At 38.6% G+C, this 19,766-nt stretch overlaps 1 protein-coding gene across 2 annotated transcripts in view; it reads right to left on the reverse strand.

Annotated features, from left to right (window-relative positions):
• Positions 1 to 19,766, reverse strand: part of CDK5RAP2 (CDK5 regulatory subunit associated protein 2) — a 123,810-nt gene that overhangs the window by 75,559 nt on the left and 28,485 nt on the right. For both annotated transcript variants that reach the window (XM_019510521.1, XM_019510522.1), the window contains 8 exons: positions 19,074 to 19,197; positions 14,265 to 14,410; positions 12,076 to 12,238; positions 10,439 to 10,492; positions 9,910 to 10,029; positions 9,115 to 9,207; positions 6,842 to 7,060; positions 662 to 832 (listed from right to left, as the gene is read on the reverse strand). In XM_019510521.1, coding sequence (XP_019366066.1) covers positions 662 to 832; positions 6,842 to 7,060; positions 9,115 to 9,207; positions 9,910 to 10,029; positions 10,439 to 10,492; positions 12,076 to 12,238; positions 14,265 to 14,410; positions 19,074 to 19,197 — 1,090 coding nt within the window. The remainder of the gene's footprint in view (positions 1 to 661; positions 833 to 6,841; positions 7,061 to 9,114; positions 9,208 to 9,909; positions 10,030 to 10,438; positions 10,493 to 12,075; positions 12,239 to 14,264; positions 14,411 to 19,073; positions 19,198 to 19,766) is intronic.

Below are 19,766 nucleotides of genomic sequence, written 5' to 3' on the forward strand. Positions count from 1 at the left end.
TGAAAACTTATTCTAATTGTACTATTGTTAAAAAAAAAAAAAAAAAGAATAGATACAAATTTCAGAAGACACATATTTTGGGCTCATATTGTTCATACTGTTTGTTGTCTGGAGAAGTCCAGCACGAGACCAAAATAGAAGCAAAAAAAAAGTAGTTGCCTACATCAATTGTCCAACTACCTCAATGGTAGTTAAGCACAAATTCCAGGATCCTGTCCTTTATCCACAGACGAGGTTTGAGATGCACCGTAAGCATGCCACTGATTTCCTTCCAGTGTACTTTTGCCCCATTTTAAAGGGAATACTTTCTAAGGATGAGAAGGCATTTCACTGTCTAGCCCCATTCCTTAACCTCTAGTTTCCAGGGAACAAATTCCAGGCTGTGAATGCTTTAGAGCTTTCAAAGCATCTTGTTACAACAGCAAAACTTCTATGCAAGCATTGGATCCTTCTGCTCTACCACCCCCCACCAGGTCCTAATAAGAAGTCTTGCTGAATGCCACATCTATGTAATTGTATATCTATTCTGTAAATACAGTATTACAAAGAGTGAAGGATTATCAGAGAAATCAACATTAATTTAAATACAAATGGGATTCTGTAATCGTTCTTCATATAAAAATCAAAAGATATTTTTTCATTTTGGCTTGAGTCTACCTACCTGAAGCAATAGATCCTTTTGATTGACACTGTCTGTTAGTTGCTTGATAACTAGTTCTTGGCTCTGTAACTTCTGACTGCTTTCACTCAAAAGAATATTGTAACGATGTTCCACTGCTTTCTCTCTCTCAATCACTTCACCATGTAATTTCTCTAGCTGATTTCTAAGGTCCTACAAAAAGTGAAACTGAATATTTAGTAAATCAGCTTTACAAAAAATTTAAGATTGACAACCTATGTCATTAGCTTAACTTCCCATTGCTTTAAATTACTCATATCATTGAATGTTCTAAAGAATAGATTTAAGCCACTGTCTTCCTCTTGACACTTTAAGAATAAAGTTAAAGAAATGAAACTTTTAAATGAGGTGTCAATACTGTCTTCTACAGATCTATGGTATTATTGTTTTAATGCCTTTCATACAGAATGACTGGACTCCAAGGCTGCCGAGGATCTCTCACATACTTGCTTTGTCATTGTCAGTCGGAATGAACGTTCATTTCTGAATCAAAGCAATTTACTCCTTCACCAGAAATAGAGGAAAATTGCTTTAGTAGTAATTCAGGTTGTCATCTTTTCCTTCTCCTCTTATACAACAGGAATTCTTGCACTAAAATTTGTATTACTACTTGCCCTTATATTAACAAAAAGAACAGGAGCGTTAAAACCTTTCCCCTCCCCACTAGCAGAAACTCTAAACTACCAACCAAGAAAAAAAGGTTAACCTTGTGATTACAGTACTGGAAGGGGACTCGGGAGACATAGGTTCAACTTGCAGCTCTGTCAAATACTTCTTGCACAATCCTCGGCAAGCTACTTTATTTCTTCATGCTTTAGTTTCCCCTTAAAAACACTTCTTGTCTATTTTTAAGCTTTTAGGTAGGCCCTCTTTTTATTTTATTAACGTGCAGCGCCAAGTACCATGGAGATGTGATCTGGACTAGAGCTTCTAGACACTACCATAATTCAAATAATAATATTCCTTATTCTGCAAGCTACATTTCTATTTAAGCCAATGCTATTTTCTCTCTTAACCCTTATACTGATCCTTAATTTAAAGATGTGGCCTTATGGGGGGTAAGGCTTTAGACAAGCTGTGCTTCAAGCAATGATACAATAATCCCTTCTCCAATGTCTTGTATTAACTGCTAATAGCTCAGATCCAATCATGAGGCCAAACAACATACACAGGGAGCATTTGCAGAAGTGAGGTCCTATAAAGTACCTCTTATTAACGTTTAGATTCTAGGGACAGAACTGAGGAGAGGAGCATAGGACAAGGGAAAAATTAGTAAGAGTAACTTCATTCGTCATAGGCTTCCTCTCCCCCATCGCACTTCTCTTTCATCACCTCTCATAGGTTGCTGCGATGTTAAAAAAAAAATCTATTTATTGTAAAAGAGGGTGTAGAACCTCCATTACCAGGAGTTTTAAAATGCAGGTCTAGCATGGGTTACATAGATAGGAGTGTGCCTGGAGCAGGGAGTTGGACTAGATAATCTCAAGGCCCATTGCAGCCCCATCATTCTTTGATGTTAAAGGGGGAAGGATGGGAGGCTTTTGTCTTCTGCTAGTTTTATAACCTTTTTACTTCACAGTAGGGAGAACTAAAATACTTGGGATAAGTATTTTATAGCAGAAACTAAGCAGGGACTTAAGATAACAGAAGAGCTGACTAAAATTGAAGAGATATAAAGTATATACAAGAATGTGTATACAATTATCTTCTCATAAAAGTTGGCTTTGGATAAGTTTTAGGTACATTTGTCTTCCTTCCATTTCTAGAAGTAGCAAAATATGAAGTATGAGTTTCAAATGTTGTATATATCGCACAATCAGTAGTCACAATTAAAGTTAATATTTAACAACAGTGAGAAGATAGCATAGATGTCTCTGAAGTGTAGGGAAATATTACTGGTGACACTTTAATTACAGTCCCTTTACTGTTGCATGCTATTTTCTTGATTTTATGACTTTGCATTATGCAGGTTCACATCAAAGCCTTAACGTTATTTTAATTGCTTTGGTGTTTTACTTCTATTTGCTTCATCCAAATTGTCATTTAGACTGCCTTTCTCCATACGTTAAATGTAGTTTTATTACTAGTCAGTTAAGAAATCGCTAATAGCCGCTTCAAGGTAAACAATTGCTACAACTGAAATACTGGGCAAACTCAGACCCCATTTCTACAAATTAGGTAATGCAGAGAGTCCTGTGGAGACCAATGGGGCGACTTGCATGAGTAGAGCTATTTGAATAAGACTTGCAAGGTCAAACCCAAACTTGGTCCCAGCTTAAGATACCATCTGCATCACTTGCAACTGGGGGGTTGTGTATGTTTGTACTTTCATTTCATTATTACAGACTGCACCGTCATATGGAAACAGCACATTTCAGAGCTGCTTCAAGAGCCTTTGGTTCCATGTCATGAAGCTCCTAATTGGGTCACATGTAGATCATGAACTGGAATTCAAGGATTAATTGAAAAGTCATGCTTTTCACTATACCTTCCACAGTTCCTTGCCTCTTATTTTTACACTGAGGCTTTAACAAATACACTGCTTATTTGACAGCTGAGACTTTAAATAGCTATGATCTGGCTGTCTTGTGTAACCCCAATGGAATCCAGCACTCCATATCTTTGACAAACAGAAGTTAGAAAGTTTTATGGAGAGAAGTATGCCTAGATAGAAAAAGAGATTGTGGTAGTAAAGATAATGGTACTATTTCCCCCACAATATCAGCACCAGTATAGGTGTAAAAATCAGTCCTTGTGGAAGAAACATAGAGACTCCTCCTTGAGTGACACAGATGTTATGGTCAAGGAAGGGAAAGGGCGGGGAGGAATTGAACAGACAAGGTGTAATCATTTCTAAACAGAGGAGATGAAACATTCTGTGGGACAGCCATTTTATAGATACTTTGGAAGCACTTGCTTTGCCTATGAGATCCCCAAATTTTTGCCAGACTAAGCCAGGATTGGAACTGAAAATTATTGTCTTTGCATGAGTTAGTTTGCTGTAACACACAAAACTATCCATCACTGTAGCAGATTGCTTGAACTCATTGACCACTCGAACTGGCCAAAAGAAAGCCTATCGGTTTCTATACATTGAGTTGCAAGGACAATATAATACCTATATGCTCTCGTTTATGCACTGAGAGCATACTTTCGCAATCCTTTCTGCCAACCTCTCAGGGGACTTTTCTATGATTCATGATAGTTGAACTAAGAAAAAATGAATGTGAAACACTATAATGTTGGTTGAAGATTGGAGCAGGTGCCTCCCCCTCCTTGTCAGATAGAAAAAACAGATTGGTGAATAATTAAAGCCTGAAGTGCCAAAAACCTCCCTTTCCATATAACAGAGAGAGCAGACGAGGTAAATTCTGGTTAACAAGTTATTCTTCATTTCCCAACTAACTGATAAATATACCTTAATCATGAATTTAGGCCAGGACAGAAAAGCTACATAAGATATTTCATCAAAGGCTAAACAAGTTCTTGGATTTTAAGTTTTACCAAAGAAATACTGAGACCATGTTTCCATATGCATACGCAGCATTAGGCACATGTGGCATTTTAAATGTGCTGATTTTTCCTCCTAGTCAGTTCTATAGGAAACAGCTTGTTAAATAAGTTGTCTCATCAGTTAGTCGGTTTTAGCAAACTACCAGAACTGATAATGATGCTGATCTAAAAAATGGCTCCTCCTAAGGAGATAAATCTATAGCTACTGAGGTGCCTGCGACTATAAAGGGACTCTCTGGGGGACAGGAAGGAGCATGTTTTTTAAATAATCCAGTGAACAGCAGAGGTGCAAAACCAGGACAGAGTAGCCATTTTGAGGAGACTATCTATGCCATTTATCTAGGGAGAAAATTTTTAGTACTGCTAAAATTTTTAGCCAGTGGTTTCAGAAACAGATCCCATCCAAACAGGCTTGCACCTACATTTAATTTAGCTTCTGCCCCCATTAGTAGAATGGGGTAGACTTGTGCAAAGTGGTGACCTGGCAAGTTCAGAATGGGAAAGCAGGGTGAAGGAACTTTCCTGGGTTTTCCTCTCTGTCACAGAACATCATAAGCCTGTCTCCCTACATAGTTCTGCACAGAAACAGATATCATTACAGTTATGCTGTGTGAAAGATTGTAAAAAAAAAAAAAATCCTAATAAAAAAAACTGGAAACAGCCGAGATGGCATCTAATTAAGGATTTGGAGGAAGAATGTCTCTGCCTTCCACAACCATTTTCTTAGGTTTAGTTTTATAGACTGATATAGTTAAATAGACATATCTGAAAACATTAACAGAACAGCATCTTTAAGGCTGTTCCCATATAAAGTTTGCATCAGATCACTAAAGTGGTTTTCCATTTGTCAGAGAGCAAAATATCACAGTACATTTTTTACGCCCACATACCAACTATTTAATGAGTAACATTTCACAGGCATTGCTATATCCAAATGTACTTGCAGCTCTGAAATTGAAGCAGCCATTGTGCAAGGAATGGAAGATAGGTCAAGGATGTAATTTTTAGAAGATTGCTCATCTTTTGGCAGAGACATTTTTCCCCAAGGAATTAATCATTTACATGAGGAACTTGGACAGAATAGAGTTGAATAGACATTTGTAATGGCTCCAACTTTGAAGCCCCCTGAATCCTGCCTTTCCTATTTAGATTTATATGCTAGCTTCCTTAAAAAGAAAGAAAGAAACAGGGTTTTGAATAGAAAAGAGAGTTAAAAGTAAAATGATGTAAATCAATAAAAGTATGCTTTTTATGACTGCTGTACTGACAGGAGTCATCTGCTCTTTTTCCTAACCTCAATACCCAGAGGAAATTTCAAGGAACAGCATGCACTAAGATACCATGATGGCAGCTTAACCACACCTGATATCCAACCAAAGCTGTAACTCAAATAACTAGATCTTGTTGGTGAAAAGACTATGTTTGTAAGGAAAGAGACCCCTCTACTGGATTTATGTAATATTGCAGGAGACCAACTGCAACTTTCATCCATACCTAGTACATTGAGAGGTCCTTGGCTTAATAAATGGAATATAAGGCTCAAAAAATAGCATTCGCCACCAGAAGTTGTTTTAACACAGAGCGTAGCCTAACAGATGCCCTCACGTGGTTAGCCTCTGCTAAAACACAACTCTTCTTGTAAAACTAACCATGATTAAATCTGTTTAATAAAATCTTTTTTTTCTTTACAAGTATAAGCTCATTCTGTCTTATGTTATTCAACATGGTTCCAAGTAAATCTTATTTAAAAGGCAGTGCCAAAGCTGTTACAAGTCAACCTTCCCTAACTAAGAGAGAAGTTCGGTTCATCCCTTCAGTTGATGCTGCCGCTACAGCTGAAGAACCTGGTCTTTGCCAAAACAGGTGGTGACAGGACGTAAGTAAAATCCATGTGACCAGACACAGGGGAAGAGGAAAAAAGTGTGCTTTAAGACAGGCATTCAGTACAGCTCATCTTTAACGTAAAAAGAGGAAACCTGATCTTTCACTTTGCTGCCATGCTTGCTGAAGCTGGCTGTGCTGATCCTGACATTAAAGAAAGGTGAAAGGTGCCAAACATCAAGTAGAGAGCAGCAAAGAAATTAATGAACACAGCTAGCACTTGAGGCTCGCTCTGTATCGTGATTAGCCAATCCTTTGCTCTTGAGGTTTTACAAGTAGGAACTGAGATTGAAGAGTACAGGGTTTACAGAGAACAAGGTGCACTAGTAATAGCACGTGGGAGTTTGGTTCCCAATGGTAACCCCTGGCTAACTCATTCTGACATTGCTCAGATTTAAACTTTTTTTTTTTCCAGCACTGATGTAATGTCATTTAAGATAATTTACAAAATATATTTAGCCTGACAGGTATAATATGATTGTTATAAAATATACAATACTAGAGGAGCTAGAGATTCCACCCGTAGCAGGACTGAAGTTGAACTTTTCCGTTTCCTATTTTATACAGGACTCAACCACAGGCCAAATTAAAAATCTTTAGAATGTGTTCCAGTCAGCTAGAACAATTTAAGGACAGGCAAAACACACACCACTTTTGGGCTTTATCCTTTGAACAGTGAATTAATTCATTACAGAGGAAAGGACATGCTAGAAACCACATCAGCTCTATTAAAACTTTAAAAAGGTAGGGAAAAAATGTGATAACAACATTAATGGTTTTGTCGCATCTGCTCTTCTGGAGTTGAGCTTCATCCAATTCCCTTTCCATTTTCTCTCTTTCTAGATTCAGATCATTTAGCTCTTGATCAGTCCTCTTAATCCTCCGTTGTAGTTTACGATTCTCTGTGTCTTTTGTCAGATTTTCTGAACGCAGCTCTGCTAGGAGGGCCTCTTTTTCCATCAACAGCGCTTGATAATCTTCAGCCCCCTAGAATAAAAAGCAACATTCATAGTATATAGTTATTTCACATGGCTGGAAGCCTATACTCCTACCTACTTTTCTTCCTGAACTCCCTTCATTAGTTTCACCTTTGCACTGTATTTTTCAGTTTAATCTCAATTCCCCAAATAACATGGGAAATATATCAAATAGTCTCTTGATTATCTAAAATAATGGGATAAAAGGACTCCAAATGAGATCTAGGTTGGGATAACAAGAAATCTGAATAATTAATGTTTAAGAAATAAAGTCTGAGCTACAGAAAGTACAAAGTGAAAATGAAATTATTTTGGGGGCTTAGGGAAAGGATAATAATGCATAAAGCTTTTCATCTTTACATTGCTGGTTTGACTTTGGTCAACTGGTTACCAAGTTAAGAGCATGCTGCATATATGAAGAGGAAAATATGGTCTCTGTCCGCTTGACATTATGCACACTATTACAGTCAGCTTCCTTACTGATGATCACAGCACTGAACACAGCAAAGGAATGGGACATGGAGCCTGACCTACTCGCACTACTGGGGGAGGGCACAGGGGCTTCCAGGTCAAGAATGAAACTACTTGGCAGGATAATGAGAAGAGAAAGGCTTGGCCTGGCTCCCACTTTGCTGTGTTGGTTCTCTAGACAGGTGAATTTAGATTTCAATTCAACTTTGGACCTTGTAGAGAATCATGTGTGCTTAAAAAACGGGAAGCATGAGGGTTGTAGATCTCCAAATAAGACTTTACTTGTATAAAACTGAAAGAATTGAAACTCTTAACCCACCTATTTACTCAGATGCCAAGATTTAAAATGGATTTAAAAGACATTTTTTATTTAACCCTACGGATGGCGTTTGTTTGTTTTCTTCAATTTGCATGGCATGTCTCTGATGCATCTATTCATAAAGCAATACTAAATTTTAAAGCTGCTGTTCCATTAGACTACAACTGATGCATTTCAATCCAAAAGCAAGGATGGAGGTAGTCACAATGATTCGAGCCACTCAGAAAAATCTGATGCACCGACATTAGCGCATCTAACATGTCCCATAGCTTTCCACTCTGCTCATGCAGGAGACCAGACTATCATGACAGAACTTCAGCAACTTTTTTCTATAAATGTTATTTTAGTTACTCAAGTTGGAAAAAAAAACCCAAAAAACTAATAAGTCATTCTCAAGACAAATCCAAAAACATAAAAGCAAATACATTACTTAAGTTGTAGATTCCAATTCTCATTTTATGAAGCACCTACTATTTCACAAAATAAGGCCTTTAGAGTGCAGAACTACCATCATTAAGCCCTTCCTCCTCTGCCCACATGGAAGTGTTATTAAATCACTGTTTTCTAACAAATGTTCCACTGTTTTCTAACAAACATTTCACATTGTTACAAAAAAATAAAATAAAACCCAAACAAGTCTCACACACCCACTCCCAGTCTGCTAATGAAGAAGAGACAGCTGTGTGCTGTCACTATACTTACAGCAATACAACCCCAAATGTTGCATTGTCTCCCCTAGTGGTCTCACATACATGGAGAGAAGCAATAATATAGCCCTGCAAAATCCCTCAAGAGGCATTTCCTGGTGGATGAAAAAGCCAGGAAAGAAAAAGTAATAAGAAAAGCCACTAAAATAACCTCCCCCATCATGGTACAGATTGGTGTCACTATGCACACTAAGTTTCACTCAACATTTCTGAGATCAACAAACCAAGTCTGAAACAGGGGTTTAACTTTGGAGTTACCATAGTAATGTTGGCGATTTCTGAAAATATATTCTTATTTTGCATAAGAGGTTTCCTCTCCCTCTGAATTAATTATTTATTCTCAGAGACGCTACTAAGAAAAAAAGACACGTGAAAAACAAGATAAATAGTAAGAAATCTACTTTCAATAGTCTATCATTTAAGTTGAATTACTTTAGGTAATTTGCTTCACAATGAGGACAATTAAAAATTTTAAATTAGTTTTAATTTCTTCCTCCTTGCTGTTACAGTGAAATGTCTTTCAATATTTCCATGCAAAGGAAGTAATTTAAATCATTTGCATCTTACCTTGAACTTCTGGATTTGAGCTTTGTGAGTCGCTTCTCTTGCGTTAACCAGTGAAACATTTAGATCTTCAATTTCAGAACCAAGTTCTTCATTCTTAGAACAGAAAAGAGAATTCATGAAAGCATGAATAGTCACAAGTAACACTGTCAAAAAACTCTCTCTAAATGGCCATGGTTCAATTATAAATTAAACTGCATTATCCCTTCACCCTACTGAAAGAAACCACCCAAGAACTTCATAAAGCACTGGAAATGTCCAACTGAACTTGACATGTAAAGCAACAGTATTGTAACTGTACATAAACGACTAAAATTTTCCATACACATCTGACCTTCATTTGAAGGTAGTCTCTCCTAATGCAGCTTTTATTAAGCTCACATTCCACTGGCACCACAATGGAAAGTGCTTTCTTTATATTTTCTGCCAGCTCAAACTGTTCTTTTCTCATCCTCAAGAGCAAGTCCATCAATTCAGCCATTTAACCTTTTTCCATAGCCAAACAACTAAATCTCTAGACAGCACACCATTTTAAAGTAGCAAGCCATTACATATAAGATTCCTCAGAAACACAGATTTGCATTAAAGGACTGATTTCAAAGCCTTCTGAAGTCAAATGAAAGACCCTAGTGACTTCAATAACATTTGATCAGGCCCTAAATAGCCTGCCTTTTTTTTTTTTTTTTTTTTTTTAAAAAAAAAAAAAAGCCCACTTGTTTTAAAAAAAATTTTTGAAACCCCAAAAAACCCCCCTTTTTTTTTTTTTTTTTTTTTTTTTAAACAAACTAGTCAACATACCTCTTTCTCCCTTGTTTTTAATGCAAGCGTTAGACCTTGAATTGTTTTATCCCTTTTCAAACCATTTTTCTTTTCAACAGCAAGCTCACTCTCTCTCTCCTGCAGTTCTTCTTGAAGAGACTAAATTGGATTACATGGAAGCTGCATTATATTAGGCAAGTTCATGCTAAAATATAATGTAAATGCAGAGTTTCTGTTGAGCACACCGTCTTATTAGTCTAGCCACTAAAACAAAATACAAATCCAACTCTGCTGTCTTCACAGATATTTGGAACAGAAATATGAAGGAAAGTTGATATAGCAGAATGGCATGAGTATCAGACGTGCCGCACGTCTCAATATCTAAGGAGTGCTGCGACTTACTATCCTGAAAACTGCTTGGAAATAGACTGAAGCTGCAGTCTGCCTCATAATGCAAAAAGGGTTTTCTTTGTTTCAACATGAATCAAGACCACTCTACCTTTGAGTGCTTTACAAAAATGCTTAAGTTGTAAAAGCTCAAATAAATAGGAACAAAAATTTAACATACCTGGATTTTTTTTTCAAAGAAATTTCTCTCATTTCTAAGTTCCATTTTAAGAGCCTACAAGAAGAAAATAGCCATTACCCAAGGTAAAATTACTCGAAGTATGCAGATTCAGTCGTTAAGGATTAAGAGAGACGAACGAAATAGAGGTTCTCTTTTAGAGCTTAAGAGGAGTAATTCCTCCAAACCAACTCTGACTGTAATATTTATAGTTATAGTACCTTCAACATTTTGACAAAAATATATAGCAGACTCCCAGGAAACAATTATAAGTCTGATTTCTACAGAATCATTGTAGAAAGCTTTAAAAAAAGCCAGGTTTCTTGATGAGACATGACAACTCTGCTTGACAAGTTAACAAAAATGCATTTTTAAGGAGTGGTTATCTATGACAACAGGATACATTTTTCAAGTAGATTTACTTGAAACTGCTCAAATTTAATTAAGACTCTTCCTTTTCTAGTAATTTTCCCCAGAAAACATAGAAACTTAGAGGCAAGAAAGGATACACATCCACACATCTTTAAAAAGAGAAGGGCAAAAGTTATTTATTGTTCCAACAATACTAGTAATTGTGAAGAGAAATCTGACATCTCAACAAAAGGATACTTGAGGTGAACAAAGGCAAGGTCATATAAGAATAAAAAGGTACCAATTTCTGCCTATTTCCCATAAACTGATTTTAAAAAGATATCCCTTAGGTTTTGTGGGCCTCAAACAATACTTCTCATCAACCAAGACACGTTAATGAAAGCTTTCAATCCTTTCATTTCTGTGCGCTTCTGATCTTTTAATTCCGTTATTCACACCAATCCTGAGAAGCGTTCCACTTTCCAGTTTTTGGCAAAGAAGGAGGAAAGGTTGCTTTTCTGAACAACATACCCAAAAATAGTATTTTGCGCACAAAAATGCAGAAACAAGATTTCTCAGGAGCTTTGACAGCTTCCATGATTTATTATCTGCATTTCATCGTCAATCTTCATTTATATTATTTGCAAAGACCCAGGGAAAAGGTGGAGGAGGAGGGGGGAAGAAAACAAGCCTTAAGTTCACTTCTGATTTTCAGTCTCCAAGATATCAGTCTTTTTCTTTACAGAGAAGTAAAAATAGACAGGTGCTGGTAGATCATTTTTCACTGTAGAATCTGGATCTACACCTTCCCTTTATTACAGGAGTCCTACTTATGCCTACCTCCACTACCAAAACCTCTCCTCCAGAACGTAATAGTGAAGAGACACTTTAACTTTCAAAATGATTTTCTATGTTACGCAGGGAAAATGATCTACTGAAGAAGAAAAGGTCTTAATAAGAACGGAAAGCTTATTCATTTCAGTTTAAATCATCTATGCAGATGTGTGTGTCTATTATAAGATAATTAAACAAAAGCTGTAAATTGTGTGCAAAAAAATGTAAAAATACAAAATAAATTAATAAAAACTATGATCTGGACAGCAAGGAGCAATACTGGCTGCCAAAACCACGATACGAACAATGAATGGAGCAGGATGAAGTTGAGGAGTCAGGGACAACTCGGAGGAGATCTGTATTACAATAGAGTCACTTGTTTAGCGTTATGCTCAAGACCTTTAAAATCCTAGACCATGTGAGATTTGCGATGTACAACTGTTTGGTTTCCTCACCTCTATCTCACTATCTTTTTCATGCCTCAAAGCAACAGTAAGTTCTCTGATTTTTTCTGCTGACAAGCTCCCATCAAAAGGTCCACTTTGAGACTTTTCCGCTTCAAGGTGCTGAATTATAGCTTCTTTACTTTTCAAAGACAGATTCAGTTGCTCTATAAGTCTAAAATTACAAGATTTAAATATTAATCGTATATCATCATCGTCTAAAAATCAGATCTCAAGCCATTACAGTAGATTTTTTGGAGCACCTCCCAAGGGTCAAACTCCAAACAGCATTTCTCAAGCATCAACCTCATTCCTCTCCCCCTGTACAATAACCAGAAAGAGTACCATAATTTATAGCAAACAGCTAAATAACAATCAAGTATTCTCCATTTTGTTTTTTTGGGAACAACTTTCCCAAAAGCAGCCTGCTGCTTAAGCCTTTTCTTCTTGACATTTTCAAAGCAGAGAAAACTGTACTTCAAAGCTTTCTAGTACTTAACAGCCATCAGCGCGGTTCACTTCCTGCCAATTGCCAACTTAATGCTGAACAAGCCATTCAAACGTAACTTGAAAATTTGAGCAAGAGTCCCACTTCTCTTAGTTATAGCGCAATAACAAAGCTCAATGACAACCCTTCCTTTACCCAAGCACTTGTCTTGACACCCAAATCACTTCCACCGATAAAAATCAAAGCAATCAACTTCTTGGCTTAACGAGGCACCAGTTCCCAACTCATAGCCAGATGGCCACCAAGGCCCATAAAGTCTTTCCTATAAATATGCAAAAATGAAATTCTTTAAATGTCAAAATAATGAAGGAACTAACACTAGAGGTCCAAGAGATCCACTTTGCATATTACATCATAGTACAATGTACAAGGAACTATTGCTCTGTAGCTTAAATCATGGGTCACCAGCAGCGTTTGGTCCGGTAAGGCTTTGAAATTTAGTTTACTACAAGGACAGAACTATTCAGCGCTCTAGTTTTCTAGCCTTAAAAGCACTTACTCTGATCCACCATCGTCTAACCGTGGAATATCATGGATACTGGATCACATAAATGAAGACATTCCCATTACCGTCATCATCTCCCACACAAGCTACTCTCTGCTTGATATAAAAGCTGCAGTTTAAAGTTTCCAAAGTAAATTTATAACATGACAAAGTATTTGTTTCCAATTCAAGTGCCTTGGGACAGCAGCTGTTAAAATCATATAGGCAAAGAGAGGTATGGGCTGAAAGAAAGATGATAACCAAATGACTTATGCCATAGGAGAGTTCAGATTTACAGCTTTCAACCCAGTTAATGGACTAGAGCACCTAAACTTGTCACAGGTCCCTTAGCACTCACCGTCCCTTTTGAGCACTACTCCAAACACAGGACATTTGAGGTTTCAGACCAATGTAACTTTCCACCTACTACTATTGTGAAGCATCTGCACAGTGTAGCTTACAGGAATCCTTGCATGCCTGCAGAGAATAGAAAAGTGCACTCTTTAAGGATTGGTAGGCCCTCAAGACAGTTCTGAATCTGCCAGACGTATGGAGTTGTGCTAACTGAATGCATCTTCCACTAATACCAAAAGGGAAAAAAGGCACAGAGTGCGACTTTCTCTTCCAAAAGTTTACACACGAGTTCCAACTGCTTCTTGAGCACCAGCTCACTATGCAGGTACTTTTTCACCTACCAACAACTCACATCTAGCACTCTCCAAAAAAACTAAGCAAAAGCATTAAAAATCCTGCCAATTTCTGCTAAAATTATTAAATTTCAATGGATGCGTCAATGGGACTGAATAGCACATGAATACATGAAAGCAGCAAATGAATGCAAGCGTACACACTGCAATCCCCATTCAACAATGGCAAAATAAGCATTATATGGGCACAAAAATAAATAAGAATAACGACCACCATAGCCAGCTATTTACTTTAAAGCATTTTTATATCACTTGCACATCCACTCTTCCACTTTCAGGTGCATTTAAGCTTCTGTTTTGCTACCAGACATGTAGCTTGTAAGACCAGCTGCTATATTTTATTCAATAACTGACTTAAAAGACATGTAGTAACATTCATGTATCTGAAGGTAGAGATCAAGGCTTTAAAAAAAAAATCTATATTTTGCATCGACTGGTCTTCACACTTTTGCACGGTGAATAAATTTCCATGGATCAGAAACATTATGACGAAGAAGCTGACCTGTCTTTTTCATTTCCTGCAACTGTATCCAGATCCTTTGGATTTGAAACCAAAGAGAGTTTTTGCTCGGCAGCCATTCTTAGAACTTTCTCCCTCTCTGTCATCGCAAAGGCTTTTTCCGCTTCTTCTTGGGCAGCTTTAAGATTCTGTAATCAAAACAGGCATGCATGATGCAAGTGGGAACAGTAAAACTAAATGTTTACAAAGCTTTTCCATACTAATGTTCCCTCCCCAGCATTGTACGCTGTCAGCCCCTAATTAAGTTTAGCATCTTTCATATAATTTGTATTTAAAATATTTCACTAAGGATCTCCAAATGCTTTAACAAATATCAGTAGATTAACCTTCAGGAGACATAAAAATCATGCACACTCTCTTGGACAAGCACATTATCTGCCTCTTAGTAATAAGAAAGGTTGAGCACAGAGAGGTGAAGTGGCTTGTCTAAGAGGCAGCAAGTATGTGGAAATGGAACAAAAGTGACCTAACTCCCACATTTAACCAGTGGGCAATGAAGCCTTAGCCTATCACCTTTTACCTTAAGGAAAAAAACCGTAAAAATCAAAGCCAGAATGGTTAAAGGGATCTTTATTTCAATAAAAGAACAAATAAATATTCATAACTACAGTGCAAAACAGGTAGAACACTTTCCATCATACATCATCTAGTTCCCACAAGTGTTATCACCATACATTGGCCTGCAATTTCTCTGCAACATAAACCAGAATTCAGGCAAGATGCAAAATTTAAGGCCAAATTCTTCTGACAACCTAGGTTGTCGTCAGGGAGAACATACATAGTCCAGACTGCACAAATAAAACCCATCTTTTTAATGTATTAAAAATAGTTAATAAATATGCTGGATTACTTTTCATTTAGTAGACCTTGGTTTACCAGTATGAGTTGGTGACATTGTGAATTTCCAGGTCTATGCTCACACCCTCTCATGATTGGGTTACAAAAGGCCATTTGCAGGCACCTACTCCTGGGAATTTGGACCATAACCATAAAGCCCTTTTAGCTAAGATCAAGTGCCTGCCACTCAATGGTGCCCTCCGGTACAGGAACCACAACAGGAGGTGCCAATGCTGGGGCTATGAAGCAGAGAATCTTGCCCACGTGCTGTACACCTGCAAGCCCCACGCAAGAGCATGGCAGCTGTGCCGCAACACTGTCCAGGACCGACCGGCCTAGATCATCCTGGCCTCAGCGGGGACTGCATCTGTCAACCACACCATTCCAAGCTACAAGAGCCAACTGCACATGGACATCATTGTGACCAACCAAGACAGCAAGCATGTCATGATGATAGATGTCACCATCGCCTTGGAGAACTGGCGACAAGCTTTCATTAAGGCCAGTGAACAGAAGCAAGAGATGTACCAGCCGCCGGCAGATGTCCTGAGGAGCTGGGTACACGATGTGACGGTCACAGTGCTGATCGCCGGGGTGCTCAGAGCATCGGACCCCAGCAACAAGAGTGTCCTGAGCACCTGCTGAATATCCCACTGCTACACCAAGCTGATGCACCACCTCATGATGTCTGACACCACCTGCTGGTCCAGGGATATCATGAGACAGCGCCAGTACACAGACCCCACCAGACTGCCAGCCAGAAGCGATGCAGAGGGGATTGCCCAACTGCTCCCCTGCTGCTACACCTAATGGACTCCAAGGACTTTTGAAATCCCAGACTCTTCCCTACCCCACAACTGTATCCCACATGTCATTATTTGTTACTCTGTGTGTGTGCTTTACGAACCATCTCCCTACTCAAATGCGGTATTCTTGTGTGGGGTCTCCTGCATATTCTTTGCCATATACACATCACAACCTCTCCCCCTTCTTCCCACCCCCTCATCCCCCGGCTTAGTTGACTGCATGTTTTATATGCAACTTAGTTGCGTTCACACCCCTACACCCATCCTCTACTCTGTAGCCCCTGGCTCAGGTCTTGTATTTCCTTGTGCCTTGAGCTTTGTCATCCTGAGCTTTAATATTTTCTAATAAATTATAAAGCACTTATTCCACACACCCTTCCTCTCTCTATATCCTCCCTACTCCTTTCAGTTTTGCGCCTTTGTTAATATTGTTCCCCGTGCCCAGAATAACCTCCTTGTTATATGCCAAGTAAGCTCTCTTTCCTTCAAACTGCTATTTCAAAAATTAATTAATTAAAATAAAATAAAAATACTCTTTTAAAAGTAATTCTTTATCACAGTAATCACCAGGCCGTTTCTTAAGAGTTGCTCTGTATCTTTGTGCATCTGTATTAACTAAAAAAAAATCTTCAGGTCAGACAACATCATGCCTAAGCTGCATTAATACACAGCATTACATAAACACGCCTATTAATAACGTATGTCTGGTTCATGAGCATTAAGAAAATCATCCTCAAGGCCAACACTAATCTTTTCAATTTGTACGAAAACACCGACTAGGTACTCTTCACATTATGGTATTTGCTCATCTGCTCTTTCATGAAGTTCTAGACAAACACAGGTCTAATAGACCCCTTTGGTGTAGAATAAAGATTCTCTGCACTCACTGGTATTAAAATGACTAACACCAGTGAATCCCAACAGACAACTATCATGATCCTCATGTTAAAATTCCACCAAACAGAAAAGGGCAGAGCGATTTTTCTCCCACTGGAAAACTTCACTCCTTTAGGGGTGCTGCTTGATCCTTCTGGCAAGGAGCCTTAGCCTCAGCACTATAGCAATAAATCTTAAGAACAATTATCTCTTGTAGGGGTAAGCAAGTGCACCACCAGCATACCAGTTGGCACCAAGTACCTTTTCCTACCGAAGAAAGCTCTACATTACCCTTCCTGTACACAAATAGCACCCACCCCCCAAAATCCATCACCCCCTGACAAATCACCCCAAATGAACCTTCCAGCATATTTTCAATACATGCACCTCTGAATCTAGGTACAAACATTCCCAGCAAAAGAAAAGTTAAACATTTCATTTGCCAGGTGATGCTGCTGCCTCCCTCTTTTCTTAAAAGAAAAATCTTTCAAAGTCTCTCCCTTTCCATACTTTCTCACTCAAACCATGTGTGTGCATGTGCATGCACACGTGTCCCCCCAAACAGCAGATTTATCATGGATTAATTGGAAACTATACATGTCCTTGGTTAACATACCAGCAGCACCTCTGGAACCAATATTTGCCATAGGTAATCCCAATCATTGAAAACAAGTTATTCAAGAAAGCTTTACTCAGAGATCTCTCAAAATAGTGATATACAAGTTAACATCTTCTCATGCTGCTGCAGATAATGTCTAGCATAAGCTGATTCTCTTTACCACTAAAGTAGGTATAGCAGTAAAAAGTAAGTTGGTAGAATACCAAAAAATACTTTTTAATCCAAATCCCCAGGAGCAGGTCCATGCAAATGTCTCTCATAATCCAGTCACCTCACAAAATGAACACTAACTGGGAAAAAAAAAAAAATCCCCATATCACCAACTCATACTGGTAGATAAAGATATACAACTCCAGTGTGAGCAGGCTTGAGGATGGGGCAGGCAGCATGGACCATTACAGCATGGCTTCAGTTCCCTAAGGCTAGGAACAAACATTCAAAAAGCCTGAGCCAGAATTGATTCAATCTTTGCAGGTTAGTCTAACCTCCAAAGCTTGAACCAATTTGGAGGTGCATAGACATTCCCTTTTCATTCCAGAAAATGCCTGCGTAGGCCTGCAGTGGCTCAGGCTAGAAGCCGGGGGGTGCTAAATCAGCACTCCCATCCCTTCCACAGGGCTGAGCTGAGGGGGGAGTGCGTGGCCAGGCCCCAGGAGGACCTCTGATGTTCCCCACCTCCTGAGCAGCCCAGCAGGTAATGTTTATCACCCCTAATTCAGTGTTTAATCAACCCATTAAGACAACAAAGCCTCTCAAACTCTTCTTAAGCAGCTTTTCCAAGGAACAACATTAAGTTACCATTGATTAGCTCCAAAAGTTGATTAGCTCCAAAAAGCCTGTCTACCTTTGTGGTCTCCCACAGCACAAACCATAGCCAGTATGTGGTCTGCTAGCTAATGCTGAGGTGTAAGCATAAGGCAGAGAGGTAGGGGGAATAATCCCTGCTTAGCAGAGAGAAAGAAGGCAAACGTTCTGTGCTTGCAAGTCTCTGCCAGAGCTCTGGCCAGGGAGCAGGGGGGAAGGGCCAGCTCTGCTGTGGAGCAGAAAGCCCCACCCAGCCCAGACAGCATGCTGGGATGCTTGGAGAGTCTGGTTTACCTTAAACCACCAAGAGGTCTGGGACAGACATTGCATAAAACTGGTTTGACCCAGATCAGTTAAGTCTGCTACTACATTCAACCAGGTTTACCTCAAACTGGTTTCAGCCATTTTCAAACTGGTTTATGTGCACTGAATGTCTGTTGTTACAGGTTTAAACACTTAAACCAGTTTGTGTGTAATGTCTGTCCCTAGCCTACGAGCACATGTGACTAGTAAAAGCTCGTAAAGCTTGCATTATTTAAAAGCCTTTTCTCTAAAGTCTAACTTGTTCTGAATGTACTTGAAAACTATTAAAAATAAGAATCTGGTAGAAAATCTGCCCACCTTCTACATTGACAGGTTTTAATAATATTGACAATGCCTCTCCCCTTCCATTGCATTTATCCTCTTCTCATTCTAACCACTCCCTGCCATGCCTCCCTTAAAGCTGAAACAACAGCTCCAGAAGAAAAACTTAGGCAGGTCATCATCCTATATGTCCCAGATAAAAAACAAAGATGCCAGGGCAAAAGCAATAATGAATTCAACCATGTTCCAGGACTGGAAACTTGCCTCTTCCAAAAGGTTGATTCTGCTGGTCAGGATTTCTTCCACTTGCTCCACCTTCTTCCGAGCCGCTTCTTTCACACGTTGTACTTCAGTATCACCTCCCTGAGCCAAGCTCTCAACTGCTTTCCTGAAAGAATAAAGATGTTAAGACCAAGATGACATTTAAAACAAAGATAGTGAACAGTGCTGTTTCCTAATCTTGAGCCTTTCGGTTATGTAGAATAAAAAGTTTATTAGATATTCTTCCTGTTCATGCACAAGTGACTTAAATTCACATGTAACAGGATATTATGGCACATTATGATGCACTTAAAACATAACGACGTAAGCAAACAAATATACGTTACCTGTATCCATGTCACTGCATGAATTATACGACTGCAGATAATTATATAACATTATTTGAGTAGAGTCTGTTTGACATAAAGCAATAGAAGAGCTACACAAGCACCTTGTCACTATTGATAAGCAAGGGCCCTTTATCATTTTTTGTAACATAGTATTCTATACAATGTGGTATTTCCCTGACATTTTTCAAACTCCAGAACAGTCTCCAGAAAACTACAATTTGCAAAGAAAGCAATGCTACAAAGACAAGCCAGCTGAATGTACATATATATATCCTGAGACTTCCCCAATTGTCTTTTCAACAACTGCCAATGCCTTGTGAGAAAAGGGTTAATTTTTTTTTAAACA

Source organism: Gavialis gangeticus, unplaced genomic scaffold, assembly GCF_001723915.1.
Source record: "Gavialis gangeticus isolate Ggan-Ray unplaced genomic scaffold, GavGan_comp1, whole genome shotgun sequence".
NCBI lineage: Eukaryota > Metazoa > Chordata > Crocodylia > Gavialidae > Gavialis > Gavialis gangeticus.